The following is a 17,154-nucleotide window of genomic DNA, read 5'->3' as shown; positions in this document are numbered from 1 at the left end:
TCCACAGGGGACATTTTCAACCAATCAGGGCTCTTACACAGAGCAGAGCAACAGCAGAGACATGGGACTCATTCTTTCCACTCTGACCTCAGATAGGAGGGAGAGGACAGTTTATCTGGTCAGACACTGGGACTGTAGCCTCATATTGATTGTCCCAATTTCTCTTGTCTGTCTCCTTTGAGCTGCCTGCCTTCTCTTACTGCCTGTTTTAGACTGAGCAGGTCCACTGACTGTCTCAACTTCCACAAATAGTTGATCTACACGTGCAATAGCCAGAAACCCGCACAAATGATTGTGAACGTATTCTGAGAAGGCTCCATGAATGACACCCATGATGCTGCTAGGACACGTTTACTGAACACATGAACACGCTGGGACCAGATCAGCTTCGCCCACTCCATTTATAAAATACCAACCAGTTTAACCATTATTACATCAATTTTACAGTTGGGCAAAAACAAGAAATGGCAGTAAATCCCCATATTTATAGAGATGGACGTATATTTAAGCACTATGATGGAAAATAAATTGTTTCCCTATGAAGTCTCGCTTCTGAAAGGCCTTCATCTGTTTTTCTTCGTCACATCAGCTTTGCTTACACAGTTGATTTTTGTGCTTTTTTTTTTGTAAAACGGAAGTCTTTCTCATTGTACACAGTCTAGTTGACCTGCCATTGCGTAGACAAATGCAGAAGTAAAAAGACCTCACACTTTAAATATGTGCTAATAATAATCAATACTTCTAAGTCTCTTACTTTCCTCCATTGTGAAGCAACACGGCATCGACCCCCGCTTATATAACTTATGACACACGCTCTCCTTGGTTAATGATGGCAAGTGACTCACATAAACACTCTGATAATGAAAAATGTAACACACGTCAAAGAGGAGTGTGTACCCCCGAGCGTGCCAACAACACAGTTTACAGTAAGATGTTCCCTTCTTGAAAACAGATCTATATATAGACACAGCGCACCTGCTTTTCCTGGCCCCTGCCGCCCGCAGCAAACAATGCTCTAATAAGTAGGCAGGGCTGAAAAACACTGACAGGACTGTCCAGTTTAACCACACCTGCAGTTTTCTGACAGATCACTCGCTGAGACATGAAGTAGTAGCTGGGCTAATTTTGATCCTTAAGTGTGTGTGTGTGTGTGTGTGTGTGTGTGTGTGTGTGTGTGTGTGTGTGTGTGTGTGTTTGCCTCCATATTTATGTCTGATTCATGTGTATCGATGATCTGACATGACTAAATCTGACTGGTTTTGGTACACCGTGAAGGACGTGCGTGTATCCAGTCTGACGGACACTCATGCACATACATGTGATACATGAATCAGTGTACTCTCTATTAATAGAGTCTCAGAGGGATCACTATGTACCCAACACACCTCATCTGCACTGAGATGTTTGGAGAGTGGACAGGAACAACGCCAATCCACCACGATACTCAGCCAACAGCGAGATCAGCTGACATCCAATCAGAAAGTGATTAGACTGATTAACCTTTAGCCGCCCAGAGTGAGAGTTCCTGAAGCACAAATGAATATCCAGCTGGATGAAACGGGATCAGTTAACCCTCTAATCTCTGCTAATTTCCTTCTAAAATATCAAAGAGACACTGACGATCAACTGAGATTTGGAATGAAAGCAGGAGTAATGTTTTAAACTATGGATGACTTGTCCAAACAGATAGCAACTGCATGGGGTCACCTTACTGCACACGCACGCACACACACACACACACACACACACACAGACACACACACACACACACAGACACACACACACACACACACACACACACACACACACACACACACACAAACTAGCTCCAACTCATTTCTGTCTCATCTTTTTTTGTGTTTTTTGCAATAGTATTTCTTGTCACTCTTGTTAGTCTCTCACTTATCTTGGAAAATACTGCAATGTTTATTAATAATAATTAAAAAAATAGAAAAAAGAAATAGAGCCCAGGTTGAAAAAACAAAATTCCCCTCAAATGTCTAAGATCAAAGTCAGAGATTAAAGTAAGAACCCCCTTGATCAAAGAAACATGTAAAGTCAGTCTCCCAAAAACAGAGGTCTCTATTTAATCTTTCATCTCAGACTGTGATCCCACTGTCGCTGCTTTAAAGTCAAGAGTAACCCGATTCCTTGCTTTAGTCCTCTGCTGGCTGTCTGCTCACCTCCCTCCCGTCGGAACGATGAGGCTGAGGAGCTCCAGTTTCTTTTCCCAGCGCCTGTGTAGGTATGTTATATGAGGGCCACAGAGACCTGGATGACTTTTGATGAACTGTGTGTTTTTGACAGGTGAAGGTGCGGCCCTGTCAAGCCAGAGTTAGTACACTCACGTCACAATACCATTGTGTTGGGGTATGACAGCCCAGTGTTGGTCTTACTTTCTTTCCCCTGTTTCTGGTTGTGTCATTTGTAGACATGGTATTTCAGGTTGGTTCGCTGATGCTACTGAGATGACTAAATACATCGTACTGTTTACTAGGATAACGCTAACTATGATTATTTGAAAATGTTTGACAATCAAGTGTCATCAGAGCCTAGTTTGTTTAGGTTTGAAGGGATAAAAACTGGTTTTAAAAACAGATTAACACGCTACTATCATAATACCTTCTAATGCTACCTGCTAACCGACATCTTAATCAAAGTGAGCTAGCATTAGCAGCTAGCATTAGCTTGCTTTCAAGAAATGACCTGCTAACCTTACATTGTTTTCAATAGAAGACAATGCCGCGCTTCTACAATACATCATAGCCTGCTGTTGGCTTTTGTTTCAGTATTCTCGCTAAAGTATCACGTTCAAAGCACAGCGGTGGATGCCGGCTAAAAAGAGATTGCCACACTGCTATCATGTTTTTAGCGTCACCTATTAACCATCGTTTTATATGGAAATAAAATTGTGAAATTAGCCCTGCTCACCCTATTAACGGTTGATGCTCAGTCATTTCCAAAATACAATGTCTCAGTTCATTTCATTCAAAGCGGATTACTTAGATTACCTCATAGATGTACTCTGGATAATTTCAATATATGGAGCATAATTAACTTTATTTGCTGAGTTGTGGAAAGAGGCTTCATTTTCAGGGAAAATCTTTCCAAATCTGTACTGAACAGCAAACGAGAGACCTCGGGAGACAGATTGCATCCACACACAGAGACTAATTGCTTTGTTAATGTGTATTGCTTCACACTGAAGTCACATCTAAAAACAGGCACTTGGGAAAACAAACACAGGGCAGGTCCCGTCAGCTCGTGCCAATCAGCGTGACAGCTGGGACAACAAACCCCACAGCAAAGCAGCTCTTTATCACCTTGAAATACAAATACTTCGATGCTCTAATTTGGATGACATTCTCAGTACCAGCAGAACAAGTTTGTGAATCAATCTTCCAGGACTAAAGTGCACCTCCGTCCACGCTCATCGTCCCATTCTACTCACCGTTCGATAGACATCTTCGCTGCTCTCCTCGTACTTCTGCTGTATCCTCTCCTCCAGGAAGTAGATGCGGAGCTTGAGGCTGAAGTTCTCCTTCTTTAAGTCATTCAGGTGCTGTGACAAAGTACGGTAACCGTTAGACATGACCGTCAAAGTGCACCGACACTGCTTGACACGTCCGTTAGAGGTTAAAAAATGTTCCGTGGTCTCTGACTTCTCCGTGTCATGAGGGAGTCCATTTTAAAGGACCATCAAGACGGGTCCTTCTCCTAGAGACTGGTAACCGTTACACATGTCACCTCCTTGTCCAAAAATGCATCTTGAGACACCGCAAAAAAGCCAGATTATTTACAAACTGGCATCCTGGAACACTGTCTGCTAAACTACACACACACACACACACACACACTAAAAGCTAACACACACATAGAGTCTATAGGGGTGTTTGCGGTGCAGAGGGCAGCTCTGCAGCCCGTAGGGTCACAGATGCAGCCATGTCAGCTCCATGGTGTGCTCTGGGCTGCACGGGGACGGGACAGGAGTTTATTTTACTGGAGGAGACATCCCTGGAATCCCAGACTGCCAGGGGTAGATGGGTGGAAGGGGGAGGAGGGGGTGGGATGGAGGCCCAGCGGGGGAGGTAAAAAGCTCAGGGCTCACATACACTTGTGATATGAAGGGGCATCTCACTGAGATGAGAGCGGGGGAGAAGTGCTCTTCTTCATTTTTCATATTGTTGTCTTACTTTTTCATTTATTGAAACTTAGAATTTGCTTTAGCCTCACTGTCTCTTGGTCCATTCCACCCCCTTACAGTACATTTCGAATTTCATCCTCTTTGACGAATCAGAAATGATGTCCGCCCCAGCCTCAGTCTTATATAATCACTCATCTGACTGACTCATCTGCATTTAAATTAAGCGCATTACAAACTCAGTAATATGCACACAATCCATTTCTGTCACAATGACTGATTCTGAATTTTAATTCTGTAATTTCAGCAAGCGAGGAAACACCTAAATCCTACAGAAATGACGAAGGTGGCAGACATAATTTGAAAGTATTTCCTGTGATATCATACCTCTTTTCTCCTGAAGAGACAGGAGCGAATGAATCTCTACACCCTCAAGTAGCAGGAGGCCTACACATTCTTACGCACTCTTAAAATGTATTTCAGTTCTTGTATTGTAATTTCATTCTTTCAGTCACTGGCCAAAGGCTACGATGAATGTTCGAAGCCCTCTGACAACCGAAATGATCACAGGGTTTTTAGCTCTGTTTGACTAGCATGTAGCTAACTTGTTGCCGTTGGTTGCATTGGATATCGCGTTTGTTAGCATACTTGGTCAAAAAAAATGCCTCTTGATGGTGTGTTGCACTTTTGAAGAAATATTTATTCGTCCAGTCTTTTTTTTTTTTAATGTGACATTTAAAACAGAGTTTTGATGACTTTGATTCTGAAGCTAGTGCTAATCGCTAACGAGACTAGCTTGTCACTTCGGTGAGTACCAACTTGTGTCCTTTGGTCCAATCTAAACGTAAACAGCACCCTCTAGTGAAATCAAGTATAAGCCAAGAACGTAATGCTGCCTTTCATTGATATTTGAAGGATTTGTACGAGGTTGCAGTATTTTGCCAATACGCGCTTAGAATCAATAAACTTTTTTTTTATAATTCTTTTACATAGATGTGCATAATTCAAACTCTTAATGTGAAAGCCGTCACCCGCAGTGACAAGTTAATAGATTTACCTCCCAAATGACGACCTCTGCAGGGTTTTTCAGCCGTTTTAAATGGATTAAGACTTTGAATGACTTACAAAAGTTGAGACAGTGTACGACACAATTAGTCCAAACAAACCAGCATCCGTCAACCCCTATTCTAGCTGTAGCAGCCATCAATTGTGAGAGAGAAAAAAAAGACAGATAAATCAAGGTTGTGTATGCTAACTTCATCATCACCTGCCAAATATCAGTCAGTGTGAATAAAGTATGACAGCTGGTAACAAACTTAATGTGTGGATACTTTCCTCATGAAAATGAGGAGGGAAAATGCGTGTAAATTCTGGACTTGTATTTGTCTGAAAAATGCGAATGTCGCTGGATGTGAAAACGGGTAAAACTGAGATGAAAATGAATGATAATTGTGTTCTAGTGCCCCCTAGTGGCCACATCAACACAGCCGCTAACTAAGAAAATGAAACTAGAGAACAACAGAACTAACTTTTAGTATTTATTTTTGTATCAGACACAATATTATTGAACTAGATGATGTGACATCTCCCTGCCTGAAAGGATCTCAGGTCTAAACATTTAGACTAAAGTTGGACTCTCCTCTGGTCCTGACAAACGCTAACCAGCATGGGGAAATTAAGCTGTGGCTGATGGGAGTGGCACAGACAGGTGAGTGTAAAAGAAGATGGATGAAATAGGAGACCTGGGAGCCCACCGTGCTATAAATAGGGAGGCGTCCTGAATCTCCCAGAGCGGTGACTCTCTGTATGTGATGAGTGCACACATATAAAAAGAAGAGCACAACTGTTTTGTCATTTTATCTCATTATAACTCTCCACTAAAATCATGTGCTTCTATAATTAAGTGTCTGAGTTGACACATGTGCTTATGTCACTGGTTTCCCTTCATCTGTCCATTAAAGTGTCACATTACGTGCTGTTTCTAAATAATTCAGAGCAGCGAGCAATAGGCACGGCGCCGAGTGGCGTCTCTGCATAGCATTAGAGGTGACATCACATACACGTGACACAAGCGTGTCCTCACACTCACTTTTCAGCTCCTCTTTAAAGATAAATCAAAAAGACTGTGTGTGTGTGCAGGGGTGTGTGTGTGTGTGTGTGTGTGTGTGTGTGTGTGTGTGTGTGTGTGTGTGTGTGTGTGTGTGTGTGTTGGAATGTGTTCATGTTCGGCGTAAAGTTGTCACATCCAGGAGTTGGCAACCATGAAAGAAGTTCTGGCCTTGAGATGGGGGGTCACTTCAGCTTCCATGACTAGCTGGTGACCCCTCCTGTTATAAATTATAAATTAGGCTCAATGGAATCTCCAGAATAACAATGAAGGTCTGAGTTTTATTGTTGGACTTGTGTTGGGAACGTTGGCTGGGAGGTGTGTTTGGGATGAAGGGGAGAGTGTGTCGGGTGTGTTCATCAGTGTAACACTGACTGGGTAGCTCACAGGATGATCCGCCATATTTATGTGGAAAAAGACACAATTTATAAAGATCAGAAGCTGCAGCATAAACTGCATAAATAGTGACTTTTTAAATCTCGAAACAACTGTAACAGGATTAAATGGCATCGGCGAGACAATTAAAACACACTGATCCAATGTCACAGAAATGTCTATCTGTGTGTATGTTGTAATATTTTGGGACATATGAACTGTGAGTCCAGGTCTATGGTATGATGATGCTAAAAATATGACTGTACAAAAATGACACACTTATTTTTATTACATTGCTTTTTCCTATTTTCTATTAATAATAATTGACCCAGAGACTCCAAATAGTTTCTAAAATAATATCCATCCATCCATCCATTTTCTACGGCTTATTCTGTTAAGGGTCATGGGGGGTGGAGCCTATCCCAGCAGCCTTGAGGTGAGAGGCAGGGTTCACCCTGGACAGGTCACCAGTCCATCACAGGACCAACACATAGAGACAGACAACCATTCACACTCACAGTCACACCTACAGTCAATTTAGAGTATCAATCAGCCTCGTCCTCTCTTGATGTCTTTGGACTGTGGGAGGAAGCTGGAGTACCAGAGAGAACCCACACAGGGACAGGGAGAACATGGAGACTCCACACAGGAAGATTCTGTGCTGGAGCCGGGACTCGAACCTGGAACCTTCTTGCTGTGAGGCCACAGCGCTGACCACTGCACCACCGTGCCGCCCCAAAATAATATTACAACAGTAAATAAATGAGACTCTAATGACCCCTCCTCTGTGTCCCAATTTCTTTGATGATCTTGGATTTTTGTGATTTGATCCAACAGAGACCTGCCTCATAGCAAAAATAACTCCTCATGTAAAATCATAGCACGTTAAGGAGCCACTAGATGGCAGCATAGAGCAGCTTGACAGTGACACATGAGGTATGGTGCATCACGCTGAGGGGTCATGAGCTCCGCTGTAATCCAGCATCTCACCTGTTCAAATTGCTTGAGTGTGTGGAGCTGAAGAGGAGGAGAGTTGTCTGTTTCATCGCTACACAAATCTAAAGGCAGAAGTGAAGACGAAGAAAATTAAAAATTTCAAGTGAGGCTTTTGTGTTTGGTGTGAGCATGTTTGTTTTTTACAGTCAGGCTTACCTGTCATGTGACCTGTGATCTTGGATGAAGAGTCCTCTTCCGCAGCACTGTGCAGATAAACGGGAAAACACAAAGGTCAGCATGGGTGACACACACACTGCTAACCAGCACGATTGCCTCACCCTAACATTACTCAGTGACCCACTTGCCCTCCACCTGTGTCAGACAGGCAGATGAAATTATCTGTTTATCTTCATGAACAGAAATTTGACTTGACTTCACCAACTATAGTCAACCCTTCTGGCTGTGTGTGTGTGTGTGTGTGTGTGCGCGCGCACTGAGTGCTGCTAACTGGCATATTCACTTGAACCATCTCGCTCGTGCTTTCTGATGGTAGCGCCGAAACAGACGAGGTGTAGCTAAATACGGTTACAGATCAGAGTATTTGTGGATTACTGAGCATACAGCTGGATGATGAAGACCTGGATTATACAGAATGCTGTGCTTGAGAGTTTGCAAACTGATATTTTCAGGCAGCTTTGTTGCTGTGGCTGTTGCTAGTCATCAGTGGCCATTAGCTTCAAGCTAAATATATACGTAGCTGGCTCTTTCTGCATTCTTAGGTCACAAAAAAGTCACGCAGGAGTGAAAAAAACCCATCTTCGTAAGCTCCAGAGATCTATTTGTGAGAACTGAAAGGTGAAATACACTTGTTTTTGGCTGAGGAATTGCTTTAAGCCTCCCCCCACACACCCACACACACATACACACAAAAAATAGTTTACAGCAGAATATCCACTGCAACATTCCTGATGATGAATCAGACAAATATGCTGGCGACTGCCTCTGAAAAGCAGAGAGCTCTCCTGGAAATGAAAGAACTTTATCTTCTGTATCTTTTCACACCAAAATCTCATTTGCACCTCAGTGGGGGTGGAGGAGGGGAGGGGCGCGCGTCGTCAGCCCAGCAGGGGCCATTTAGATGGACAGGAGGAGCCACTGATTCCGCTCCTCAACCTACCAGTCAAAACTAGGGTGTGTTTACACTGTAATTTCAATAAAACGACAATCTAAAAAGATTGTGGAACAGAAGTCACAAGGAGCCACCACACACGCAGGCCGCTCACATGCTCTACATTCCCGTCTGTGCGTGGTAAATTCCTCGGACAGCTGAAAATGTAAAGACAGATGCTGCATGCCAAAGACTGAATAGGTGGGTGAACGGTTTACGTGCTTGGTTGTTACGTGTCATCATCATATATGTCACTGCTGTTTTCTCATTCCCTGGTCAAATGTTAGTGGTACTCGCCGTGTGTGGGAGTGATGTACCTGCCCAACAATAACACCCTGCGTGGAGGGACGCGAAGGGTGAAGCGTTTATCAACTCTTCTATATCAAATACGTCCCGGACCATATTATTACTACTACTACTAATAATTTAAGAGCACAGTTGGGTCATTTCAATTGACAGTTTGCTGCTGTATCGCAATTCATGCTGCCTTCCTTTCTTCAAAATAGGCCACAATTAGCCACAAAGAGCGCACCCTCGTAAAATCGCTTTATATGGCGACAAATTTAAATCCGTAACGATTTAAACGGGATGTCCTGCTGGCTCCTGCTTGCTGCACGATCGGCTATGACAAGCAGCCGAGAGGAAATCGAACAACTCCAGAAGCTGGAAAAGAATTATGTCTTAAATAGCCTCGGACTCCGCAGCTACGGCCCTGTTTTGTTCCGGTGAGCGCTGCGGTGTCCCCTTCACGCACGACCAGCGAAATGCCGCCTCACCTCTCAGTCTCCCCCCAGATCTGCTCTGGAGACGATGAGCTCCAATCCATGTAGGCTTCTCCGTAAGTTATCGGGCATCCATGCCGGCGAACCTTCAAATCACCCGTCCATGATTCATTTCCAGCATGTTTGTGTGCGCGGTTGACGCGCCGCACACCTCTCTCTCTCTCTCTCTCTCTCTCTCTCTCGCTCTCTCTCTCTCTTTCTCTCTTAGCTCCGGAGGTGTGCGAGGGGGATGCGCGCCCTGAAGACTGCAAGCAGGGATGTTACATCGCCCCCATCCCACGGAGCAGAGCCCCTGCTGTTCCACCAGCACACAGCCAGATGAGGGAGGAGGAGGGAAAGCGAGCGACGGTCTTCACAGTGAATTAAAAGAGCAAAGCTGAGAGCAACATCAAAGCCACCAGAGGATGACAGCCAGTAACTCTTAGAACAGTTGAATGATTTGTAGTGTCCTTCATTCTCATTTTGAATTTTCAGAAAACTGATTCATGTTTATGTTAGATATGAACAAAGAGAAATTTAGCCATCAGAGATGTGTGTGTGTGTTTGTGCAAAAGGGACCTGGGTGGGGCCTTCAACCAGACCAGTTATCAGTCCCCATGTATGTGGTAAATTGAGGGGTTCTCTGCTGTCTTTTCTTTGGACTAATGTCGTCAGGTGTCCTTGGGGACCCCCACCCATCTCAGGCCTCCAGGCCCCACATCCCAGAGGAGCTCCCCTGGTCCACCATCACCCAGGCAGTGATCAAGAAGGCCCGACAGAAACTGCACTTTGTGAGAATTCTCCGATAAGATCATCTTGAACCAGAGGCTTCTAGTGACCTTTCATCACTCCACGGCGGAAGTGTACTAGTTTACTGTACCTCACGCTGGCAGCTCGGATGCAGACAGCAAGGCCCTTCAGAGAGTTAGAAACAATATAACTGCTGGATTATTGGCTGCCCCCTGCCCTCCTTGGAGGAGAACTCCAGCTCCCGTTGCCTCAGAAGGAGCGGCTCCTGTCGGACTCCTCCCACCCAGCTCATTGTCTGCTCAAACCTGCAGCTGCTGGTTGATGAAAGCAATTAGTCCATCCATCTTCATCTTCCGCTTATTCCTACACATTAAGGGTTGCGGGGGGGCTGGAGCCTATCCCAGCATCAACAGGCGAGAGGTGGGGTTCACCCTGGACAGGTCACCAGTCCATCTCAGGACCAACACATAGAGACAGACAACCATTCACACTCACAGTCACACCTACGGTCAATTTAGAGTATCAATCAGCCTCGTCCCCTCTTGATGTCTTTGGACTGTGGGAGGAAGCTGGAGTACCAGAGAGAACCCACACAGGAACAGGGAGAACATGGAGACTCACACAGAAAGATCCTGTGCTGGAGCCAGGACTTGAACCTGGAACCTTCTTGCTGTGAGGCGACAGTGCTGACCACTGCACCACCGTGCAGCCTGGAAAGCAATGAATGTTTCTTTAAAAACTTTTCTGAAAAAAGGACTGAAACCTTGTGTTTCAACAGAGCATTTGGCTCTTGAAGTGGCTCTGCTGCTTGTTTTTTATGGTCTACTTTGTAGCAAGCTGAGATTTGGTTGAAATGTCAATGCATCACAAATTCAATTTTATTATCATTATCAAGTAACTTTTGCCTGGTTGAAACAACCCTGATCAGAGCTCCAAATAATACGTGCTTATAAAATGAAAGACAATCTAAACACTCTTAGACTGACAGTGTTTGAGTGCATTAAATGAGAGGGAGTTCAAGTCCAGGTCAGATTGACTGAGTGTCAGTGGTGTGTCTGGTAAACACCACAAACACCAGCGGCGCAGTTGAATTAGCTGATCCGGATCAATGGGGAGGGTTCGACTGCAGTTAGAGGTTGCCGTAGTGACGCTAACTGCTTAGTTCATATGGACTCAGCTAGGAAGCAACTGTAGCAAGCAACTCTCAAACTAGTGTGTACTCAAAGACCATAATACTATCCCTTCTATTATATACCATCAGAGAAAGGAGACTGTTCTGTTTGTTTGTGGCATCCAAAATAGGAGGAATGCAGTTACAAAAAAAACGTGCCCTTTAAGTCTTGATCCTGCAAATGCCTGGTTTGACGTTGTGTTTTGAGGCGATGTCGGAGGCTCTTCCTGTCACTTGGAGAGCCACGGAGCAAAAAGTGTCTGTTTCGCTTCGTTTATTCCACCTTGTGAAAGAATTTATCCATGTTCTCCCGGGGAAAAAATTGTGTTGCACGTAAAAACTTAAACACTTCATCGTCATGTATGCGACGTCACCCACACCAGTCGCAGAACAGTCTGTTGATGAAATCTCTCACAATCTTAAGGAAAGAGGGAAGAAAATAATTTCACTGGCTCAGGTGTCAACCCTCCAACTCGTTTCCTAAAGTCTAGTTTTCACGTAAACCCTGCCAACATCCAGACAATGGAGGTGACAAAATGTGCTCCAAACAGTGGAAGATCGGATCCGTGTGAAATTAATCAAGCTTTATCCGAAAATGTGCTCCAAGTATCAAAAGTGAAAGTGATTATCATGTAGCAGTGGTGTTATGTCAAAAAGCCCATTTATATTTACAACTGACGCATGAAGGTGCAGCTGAAAGTGTCATTTATTATACTGTAGCTATAGCAACAACGTCTGTTAGTAGTAGACCTTAATATTGCCCTCAGGTAAAGAACAATCTTAAATAAGCTTCCAACAATTCACCGCCTCTGAAAAGATCCATGTAGTTTCTCATTTTTTGCCCCTGAGCTTTCAGTCTATCATCGTCGAACTTATCGGAGCTTATTGTGAGCCGCTTGGAAACCGGCTGACGATCTAAACCCTGTTTGTTTTGTTCCAAATCAAAATTTCCAAAATAAAAGCCTCTGTTTTCAGGTCAGCCAACCAGTGATGGCAGAACATCAAAGAAAACATCTGAGGAAAACATGAGATTTGGGGCTATTTTTATCACCATATCATCACATCAGACCTGATAAAAGCTTTATTCAGCTCCTGACTGGCCTGATTACCTGGAGATATTTTATTATCCTCCTGTATTTCTCCCACTGAATAAGTAAAAAAAACAAAAAAAAACTACAGGCGCAGAGGCTGCTGATTACTTAATCTTTTTACAGATAGTCTGACAGAGTAGGTGGATTAGAGGGACAAAGTTAATAAGATTATGTCACTGTTTGCTTTAGCTGTCAGCAACAGACAGAGGATGTGATACAGGGTTTGTGGTAATCTTGTTAAAGACCCCCAACGTCCCCTGTGACTCGAGTAAATGTGGAATTTAATCCCGGAATGTGATTTACAGATGTGACGTCAGCAGCTGACTGGTCAGCCTAGAAATGAGCTCAGAAAATGAGGAACTAGTGAGAGGTTCTGTTTCGGAGTTTAAAGGATGATTCGATTTGTAAGCAGCACTCCTATTCTGTGGAGCACTGGAGCAGCCACAGAGACAAATGTGTACTTGAACATTATATTTTATGTTGAGTCGTAGCTTATTCCCAAAATGTAGTTAATTTTTTGGCCATGAGGTTGAAAGTGTTGCCATTATTTAATCAATTCACAACCATGGGATATAACTTGGCCCCTCAATTGATCGATTCACGCCAACAAAATATACCATAAGTTGTTCCCTGATTGTAGTTATTTTGAGACCACAAGAAATAACGCGTTCCCTCGGTTTAATCAACTCACAGCTATGAGGTTTTCCTTGTTTGTAATTAATGAAACACTTGGTGGTCTCAATCTAATTAGACTGGTGGAACAAGTTACAGTTTGTGGACTCAAAGTAAGTAAATTGAGTCACAACCTCTATTTTTCTGCTGTCATACTGGATCCTGAAAGGTTCTGTGCGTCTCGCTGTTGGAGCAGCGCGTGATCTCGGTGTCTCGCTGTCCTGGTTGCTGTTTGTGAGGCGGATGTGTGTGAGTCTGTGCAACCTGAAGAATCAGCACATACTCCTATTTAGCACCAGACTCATGCGATGAATGCACAATGCACTCTAAATGCACGTGTGTGTGAATCAGTCATTTGTTCAGCGTTACAAAAAGCCTGCAGGACAATTTCATGTGATATTTTACGCATAATGCCTTAAGAAAAGAAGTTACCATTTTCCATCATCAGAAATAAGTTCTCATTTTTCTTTAAGTATGACTTAAAGCATATGTGTGTATGTGTGTGTGTGTGTGTGTGAGTGTGCTTAAACATCTTCAACAAACAATTAGCACTGACACATGTAAGCGAAGTGTGCTTCCTGTTTACAGCTGCTAATCAGCTGCACTTCCCCGAACACACACTAGATGTCCTCCTAAGACCAATATTTAATTGCAGCCACCCCAGTCAGTTCAGTTCTTATACAGTCACACTCAAATCCAAGAGGTATGTTTCTCAGCATCCATCCACATATCTAAGTCCTCCTCCCAAAGACCACACGGGGCCCTGTCCTAGATCCCCGAGGCTCTGTGGAGATGATAAAGATGGTGGGGGATTTCATGAAGTCCTTATCAGCCACCCTCTTCTCCTCAGCCCGGGCCATTGCCTCCAGCTCTGGGGAGGTTTCTGGACACCAGTCTGCCATGAACTTGTCTTTGGCTTCACAGTAGTTGACCACCACCTCCTCCGGCTGCTCTCCTAAGAGCCAGTCTGGGGAAGCAAAGAGGAGGGATGATGTAAGGGAGGACAGCAACACTGCCAGTGTAGAAGTGAGCAATGTAGACAATGATAGCAATGTGAAAATAGAGCAGTATTGAGAAGCAAGCAAACAAATATCGGGTGAAAAATTAAGGGAAAAAAATGCAAATGAATTTGACTGGAAAATTACATTTAGAATTTGATTAAATGAAATTCAAATAAATGCTCAACAGACTCCTAATACAACCCTTAAAAAAACTGCAAATACCTACATGATGGCAAAATACTGACTACATAAAAATCTGTTATCATGAGATGGATGGATGATTACATCAAATTTGGCTCATTAATCCCCAAAATATGTCAACTTGTAAGTCTCTGTGACAACTGTAAATAAAGCAGGCCACATTTATTGCTATAACTCTGCCCTAAGTGACAGTCACATCACATCTGCGCTCGGATGAAAACCCAAAATCGTTGAATGTCACTCTTGAGGGAATGCAAAGAGAAAACAGTAACAGACCAGGCTGTAACTAACTAGCTGCTGACCCCTGACCTACAGTGACCAACCTGCAAAGTCATGGATGAGGTCTTTGATGAGGTGGCCGATGATGGCGTAAAGAACACCCAGCACAATGAAGATGGCCATGAGCAGGTAGAGCACGTAGGTGGGCAGGTGGATGGCGTCCCTCGATGGCGGGATGTAGCTCTCAAACAACACCGTCCCATCCTCCTCTCTGTAGCGAACGCTCAAGTTGTCCACCGGCACCTCCATTGCTATCTGACTTCAAATGGCTGTCGTCAGCCGGGAACACATCCTATTGCTACATCGCTCAACACAGCGGCAGCAAAAATCCACTAAGTCTGACAACTAAAATATGAATTAAAAAACACGAAGCAGAAGAAGCCGACGCCCAGGGAGTCCAACGCTCTCACTGATGACTGTTTCGTTGTCTTTCCCTGCTCACCTGGCTGAGCAACGCAAGTGGAAACTGGATTAGCTGCAGCAGCTTGAAGCCCTCAAGGTCACAGGAATGATGCTGCGAGGGTATTTACCTGCTGCAGCAGGTTCAGGCTGTCTGTCAACTGCAGTCTGATGTTGCCATGGCGATGCTACCTGCTTAGAGCAACAAACTCGTATAGATCTACGAGAAACTCTCCATCTATCATCTGTCATCTATCTATCATCTATCGATCCATTTATCTCTCTATCTATCATTGATCTGTCTCTATCTGTCCATCTATCTCTCTATCAATCATCAATCTATCTGTCATCGATCTATCTATCTATCTATCTATCCATCTATCTATCCATCCATCCATCCATCTATCTATCTATGTATCTATCTATGTATCCATCTATCTATCTATCTATCTATCTATCTATCTATCTATGTATCTATCTATCTATCTATCTATGTATCTATGTATCTATCTATCTATGTATCTATCTATCTATGTATCTATCTATCTATCTATCTATCTATCTATCTATGTATCTATCTATCTATCCATCTGCTTACATCACCATCAATATGGCCGACATGCAGTAATCCTTGACATTTACAAATAAGGTCACTGGCTCTGACACATCCAGGTATTAGAGGAAGGTAAGATGGATTAATAAAAGACACAACAACACACTGGTATGATTCGGTTGTTTACTGGAGAGAAGCTTTGTTCAACAATGACAGGTTGTGTGTTTTCATCAGGAACACATTACAGCCACATGGGTAACGTCAGTTTACGGTGACGGTCTTGCTTGATTAACTTTTTATCTTGAAGTGTTTCTTTCCATTTAAATATCAAGTATTAAAAGATGGTTTCTCATTTTGTCCGTGCGACAAATCCAGTCCAGTCAATTTAAATAATAATGGACACATCTGTACTTTGTGTGTCTGGTAATATGGACTGCGTTTATATTTCATTTTGAACAGATGATCAGATTTGTTTGAAAAAGAAACACTTCTTAGCTTAAGCATCACTACAGCAAAAAGAGAGCAAACATTTACTCTCAAACCAGAATTAGAAAAATTGTAACATAATAAACTGTTGCACAAACTCAGAGGGAAGTGACATAAGGAGCCAGCGGGCTGGTGAAGGTCACATTCGTAGTAGATGGTCCTTTTTCTCCCGGGTATGAAGCCAGAGGGCTTCTCAGCGGAGGAGGGATGGAAGGGAGGAGGCAGCCTCCGTCTCTCGAGTGGAAGCCTGGCAGAAGGCCGTCCTTCTCCATCTGCATCTTGTCTCCCTTCATCATCCGACTAGAATCACTCGGAGGTTGTTCTTCTTCTACCCTCAGTCCCCCCTCCTCCTCAGAGTGATCCTCTATTGGTTTGGGGCCAAGAATCCAGTCTGGGAGGTGTGAAATGAGAGGAGATAGAAAGAGACAATTTTACACATTCAGGTCATTTCACTCATCATTGGGAGCCTGTAAAAAGCTATTTGTCCTGTAGCCGAGGTTAGCGCAGCATGGGTTGGACAGAAAACATTCATAACTGGACTTAGATGACAATCTAGAGTGTGGAATTTCAAAGAGCTGTGCGGGTAAATCAAATAAAACTTGATCTCGGGCCTATCTGGGACATTTTAGGCACTTAAGGCTCAGTTGCGGCACGGCCAAATGTGGTTTGGGTCAAATGTAAAGAGTTTAGCCTGACCTGGGTCAGATGGGGGGGCCACATAAGATTCAGATTCAGAAAACTTTATTCACCCCCATGGGTAGCAATTAAGGGAGCAGAGAGCGGTACAGTTGGTGGACTTGTAGCTGAGTCGCTCAAAGCAAAATGGGCCAAAGGAGCAAAGTTATGGGCCACATCCGGGCCAAACACGTCAAGCTGTTGAAGTGTGTGCATCACACTTAGATAATATAATGGTCTATTATGAGCAGGTTTCTCTTTGGGAATGTTGACATCAACCACAGGACACATGTGGAAACCCAAAAAAAGGGGGGAAAAAAACAAGGAGAGAATGTTGAAGCAGCATTTGCAAAACAACTCAGGGTCAAAAAAAGGACTTTGAGACACA

The 17,154-nt window shown here is 43.6% G+C and overlaps 2 protein-coding genes across 2 annotated transcripts in view; both read right to left on the bottom strand.

Moving 5' to 3' along the window:
- Window positions 1–9,816, bottom strand: part of LOC147261472 (myomegalin) — a 38,928-nt gene extending 29,112 nt beyond the window's left edge. Inside the window, 4 exon segments of the mRNA XM_086203499.1 lie at window positions 3,452–3,562; window positions 7,614–7,681; window positions 7,776–7,822; window positions 9,504–9,816. Of these exon segments, the coding sequence (XP_086059625.1) occupies window positions 3,452–3,562; window positions 7,614–7,681; window positions 7,776–7,822; window positions 9,504–9,553 (276 nt within the window). The 5' untranslated portion in view covers window positions 9,554–9,816.
- A 1,080-nt stretch (window positions 9,817–10,896) lies between these two features.
- LOC147261471 (uncharacterized) lies at window positions 10,897–15,614 on the bottom strand. Its single transcript, XM_086203510.1, has 2 exons — window positions 14,698–15,614; window positions 10,897–14,139 (listed from the first exon to the last, which is right to left on the bottom strand). Exons 1-2 carry the CDS (start codon window positions 14,900–14,902, stop codon window positions 13,904–13,906), a joined length of 441 nt encoding a protein of 146 aa, XP_086059636.1. The 5' UTR covers window positions 14,903–15,614; the 3' UTR covers window positions 10,897–13,903.
- Between the last annotated feature and the right edge of the window lie 1,540 nt (window positions 15,615–17,154).

The sequence above is a fragment of the Aulostomus chinensis genome, chromosome 5, assembly GCF_037954235.1.
Source record: "Aulostomus chinensis isolate RoL2024-O1b breed Wild chromosome 5, RoL_Achi_v1.0, whole genome shotgun sequence".
In the NCBI taxonomy this organism is placed as follows: domain Eukaryota; kingdom Metazoa; phylum Chordata; class Actinopteri; order Syngnathiformes; family Aulostomidae; genus Aulostomus; species Aulostomus chinensis.
The sequence above is the reverse complement of the archived record's forward strand: the minus strand, read 5'-3'. Positions and strand labels throughout refer to the sequence as shown.